This window comes from Branchiostoma belcheri, unplaced genomic scaffold, assembly GCF_001625305.1.
Source record: "Branchiostoma belcheri isolate BF01 breed outbred unplaced genomic scaffold, Haploidv18h27 scaffold208, whole genome shotgun sequence".
In the NCBI taxonomy this organism is placed as follows: Eukaryota; Metazoa; Chordata; class Leptocardii; order Amphioxiformes; family Branchiostomatidae; genus Branchiostoma; species Branchiostoma belcheri.
The window spans coordinates 40,171-44,988 of record NW_017803580.1 but is presented as its reverse complement, the minus strand read 5'-3'; the positions used below and the strand labels follow the sequence as shown (position 1 = coordinate 44,988).

The 4,818-nt window shown below is 40.5% G+C and overlaps 1 protein-coding gene across 1 annotated transcript in view; it reads right to left on the bottom strand.

Moving 5' to 3' along the window:
* Positions 1 to 1,425: 1,425 nt before the first annotated feature.
* Positions 1,426 to 4,818, bottom strand: part of LOC109469561 (malectin-A-like) — an 8,134-nt gene continuing 4,741 nt past the window's right edge. The window contains exons 3-4 of the mRNA XM_019768097.1: positions 2,179 to 2,236; positions 1,426 to 1,753 (exon numbers count right to left, since the gene is read on the bottom strand). Of these exons, the coding sequence (XP_019623656.1) occupies positions 1,551 to 1,753; positions 2,179 to 2,236 (261 nt within the window). The 3' untranslated portion in view covers positions 1,426 to 1,550. The remainder of the gene's footprint in view (positions 1,754 to 2,178; positions 2,237 to 4,818) is intronic.

The window sequence follows — 4,818 nt, the reverse complement described above, 5'->3', positions numbered from 1 at the left end:
CACTGGACTTGGATCTGGACTTGTAAGAATGTTTAGGTTACCAAGTCCAAAAAAACCTAAAAGTCAAGAACCGAGTCCGGACTTATTACCATAAAAGATCATTTCACATACCCCTTTCCTTTCCAAACCACCTAAAACCTTCCGTAGATTGCAAAATCTTTGCTGCAAAATGAGGAAAACATTGCCATCGGGCATCGACAAGTACTGGCCTCCATGTTATGTGGCCAAAGTTTCACCCAGACAACAATGCAAGGTTGCCAACATGCAATTTTGTATATGCCATGGGTTTAGGTCCGGACGAACCTAAACCTCTGGACTTGAATCCGGACCTGAACCTAAATGTGGGTTAGGTATGCACCACTAACTACATGTATATAACATGTGAAGGAACTGGAAAAAATAGTTGAACATGACAAAGTCAAAGACTTGTGTCACTTTTATCTAAATGAGGAGAACTCTTGAGTACATAGAACCCCCCCTGCCACCACCCAAATGACAGTAACAGTTCCTATGATATTGTCTTACCATCGGAACTACCCTATCATCATTGCAGAACAGTGACACTTACGAGTCTTTGTCATGTAAAACTGCTTTTTCCAGTTCCTCATATTTAATGTAATTAGTGTTGACTGGTTTTTTCAGTTCATTTAGTGATGCTAAAGAAGAGTGCCGGTTGTCACTTGAAACGTCTGGAAGAAGTCTCACTAATTTATCCAGTTAGCAGTAGTAGAGTTTGATTTGTCTTTGAATATTGTTTATCTGGATGTCTAACCGTAATCAATGTAACAATCCTGGAATGTTCCTTCATTACATTTTAGACCTAATTTTTCTCTTCAAAGTAAAGCAGACCACAGTTGAGAACCTCCTCAGGTGTAAGAAAAAATGAAGTTCTTGAGTTGTTACCAGATTAAGATATGTTAATAATCTGATAAAGGAAGCCTTTACCTGAAGAAGACTCTCCTTTTTCAATTTCATGGTCTTAATAAAATCATCTTTGTCCCTCCTTCTTTCTATATGAAAGCAGATGAACAAATCCCCATTACATGCATCTGCATAAAAGACCATATATTAAACTCAACAGTTCCTGAAAACATAAGTAGGTATTGATAGGTATCATTAAACTAACCAAGATGTTTACAACAAACAATACAGTTCTTGATTTCTGCCGCCATGTAATCCATAGAAGCCACAGAAAACATCAACTGGAAGGGAGGCCTGTAAGGTTTGATGTTCCTAACATCAGAACAGTGTATGTTTGTCTAAACATCTTTGTTCATTGAATAATACCTTTGACTATTTTCAGGAAATGTTTATAATGTACAAGTATGCCCAATATGCTAGTCTCTGGGGTTAGGATAAGTCTGAAAAGAATTTCTATCTGCAGCAGTCCTACATGAAGTATGAGATATCTAAGCCACTCAATAATTTCCACTCCGATTTCATTTACAAAATCATGTTTGGTAAGTCACTACCAGTATGTATGTTGATACACAGTCGCACAGTGGTACAATATGAAATATACATCACATGAATAACTGTTCGTGGGCGTGTCATAACCTACACAGACAAAACAAGGTTGGGAGGAACACTCCGATGGCCATTAGGATGGGGAACATGGTGCTACTTTCATCGCTGTCGTATGGATTGGGTGTTTTTGGTCCCGAGGTTCTGCGTGCCTTGTCTGGTTTGTCCCTGGACAACTCCTCTTCTTCGTCTGGTTCCATTCCCGGGATGGGGGGCAATTTGGGAACATCTGGGGAAAGAAAATTAGTACAAAAAATTAGGTCGTTGTGTTATTCGATTCACAAGAATTCACCATAAATTTTCAGTCGTTTTCATCAACCTTCATCAGATGCATGATCCACTATGCTGACTCTGCGGAAGGCAGAAGCATGATGACGTCAGGAGTGCATCAAGAGTCTCAGGAAGACAAAGTTGACGAGATCGACCAGAATTTTTGGAGAAATTAAGAAATGAATCACCAACTTTCTTTTTTCTGCACCAATGCCACAACTGTGAACATGATATAGCTCCAAGAATACCTTCATTTTTGTCAGACAGTGAAATTTTGCTACCGTGAACATAAACTTTCAAATTGATAAAATGAATTACAGTACATGTATTTAATGTAAAGTTGGTGAATGTTACCAGACAGGTACAGAATAGATGTATACATACCATCTGATGATCCTTTTACTACATACAGTGCACACAGCTTTGGGTTGTCATGCAGCCCCTGAAGAACAAGAGTCATAAAAAATGAATAAATTCATAGACATTATCATTTAATTTAAGTTTACAGACTGCTGAACAGATTTTTTTCTTATAATGATAAAAAGTAAGAGTGGAGTTATCAGGAGTGGTGTCTTTATGCATTCAGAAGAACAAGGAATATTATGACAACATCTAATAAAAAATTGTCTAAAAACAGCAGTTCTTCATCTTATTATTAATTATACTTAGACAACTGACTTGTCATTTTCTCACTCTAAAATATATTGTAATTTGAATGCAGTGTTCTAGATAGCCTGAAACTTTTTCCATAATCCCAATTGTATTTTATGTAACATATCATGATCCTAGGGGGGGTACCAGATTCATGCTCCCCTGGGAAATGTTCATATCCTGACCCTCTGAAATGCAAATTCCCTGCATTTTCAGGGGCAAATTATGCTGGTAGACTTAAAAAGTGTAGTTTATTGACATATATTTCCATATTTAATGCTTTTGACCATCAAAAATGATGAATTGGGTAAAACTTTTAAAGATGTAAACTGTATGTATTTTGTCTGGCCCTAATTCCTCTTTGGAAGTTCCCTCATGACCTCAATGAAAAGCAGCCTGTAGGCCGATTTGAGCTTGTCACGAATATACACGGCGTGGGTTTGCATAAAAAATTTGCCACGCTATTTTAAGCGTTTTACAACCAAAACAAAAGCAAAACTCGTAATAAAGTGAACCCTATAAAATCTTATATCCTAGCGACTATGTTTTCTGCAAAATATTTTGGATAAATTATAAATTATCGCTATTCGGGGCGCTACCATGACGGGGATTATTATGGCCGTAGGCTTGATTCCCGATTACAGTATCAAAACAGTCAAAAATCATTAGTGCTGCTATCTTACGATGCAAATTTAAGACTACTGTGGATTTTTTAAATAAAAGGACCGACTAAACGGACCGACTTTTCTGTTGATTACCACATTGGCATAATGGCAGAGGCAAGACTACCGACGCTGGAAGAAACCCAAGCCGACGTAAACAAAGGAAACTTGCCGCTACGTTTTGATGTCCAAAAACGATCGGAAACGAACTGAAGAACAATTGTTTTGAAGATACAAAAGAAATTTACACTTTGTGGCGTGTGTTGGTCACGCGAAGCACTCACCAAAGATAAAAAACATCGCGATACCGGTCTCTTCAGACAATTTTAATTGTATAAATATGGCGTGGAGTCCGAGAACAAGTCAGTCATTTTCGACTTCTCGTGGCGGAGAGCACGATGGCGAAAGCGGAGAGAAAGGCGCTGACCTTAGCCCAGAAGGTGGAAGTAATCCGACTGTCAGAGAATGAGAAGAAATCATCGAGGGAGCTAGCTAAGCAGTTTGGAGTCGGCCGAACTCAGATCCAGTCCATCATCAAACGCAAGCGGGAGCACTTGGAAGACATGGACAACAACGCCCCATCAACGAAGAAGCGCAACGTCAGGCAGACTGGGAACGAAGAGGTGAACAAACTTGTTTGGGAATTCTTTGTTGATACGAGAAAGCGACTCGTTCCTTGCAGCGGTCCCATGTTGCAAGAAGCAGCGTTGAAGTTTGCATCAGAGCTAGGGATCACAGAGTTCAAGGCTTCAAACGGGTGGCTAGAAAGTTTCAGGAAACGCCATAACATTGCAGGTGGCACAGTGGTGGGGGAAAGTGCGAGTGTAGACAATGCTACAGTTGAAGAGTGGAAGGAGAAAGTTGTGGAAATCACAAGAGGTTATGCCCCCGAGGACATCTACAACATGGATGAGAGTGGACTGTTCTTTCGAGCCACAACCAAAAAAACCCTGTGTGTCAAAGGCGAACAATGTAGCGGCGGCAAACAGTCGAAAGAGCGCCTTACGGTGATGCTGTGTTCCAACATGGTAGGGGATAAGGAGAAACCGCTCGTGATTGGAAAGTCCACAAACCCCAGATGTTTCAAGAACATTAAGAAATCATCACTGCCCGTCACCTATGCCAATAATAAGAAGGCATGGATGACTTCTGCAATCTACGGAGACTGGCTCAAGAAGCTCGACAAGAAGATGGCGAGGCAAGGTAGAAAGATCTTGCTGTTTATGGACAACGCGCCCACCCACATCGACATGGACCTGCGGAACATTGAGCTGAAGTACTTCCCCCCGAACACTACATCTCGACTCCAACCCATGGATCAGGGGATTATCCAAGCAGTGAAGCTCAAGTACAGAAAACTACAAATGAACAGGATTGTGAGTGAGCTACAGAGGGACAAGGAAGCCATGGGTATGGACATTGTGAAAAAAATCACTGTCCTGGATGCAATCCGCTGGGTTGACAAAGCCTGGAAAGAGACTGCCAGAGACACAATCAACAAGTGCTTCGGGAAAGCAGGTTTCACCTCCCCAAGCCCTGCTGGTGAGTTGAAGTTCTCTTGTTAAAAATTCTAGTTCAAATTTAACCATTGAATGCTGTTGTGCCATTGTGCTATGATATGGTAATCTTGCATGTGTACTTGTTCATTGTTATACAAAGCAACATTTTGTTGGCATTTACATACTGGTGTCACAGCTTTTGCTGGACCATT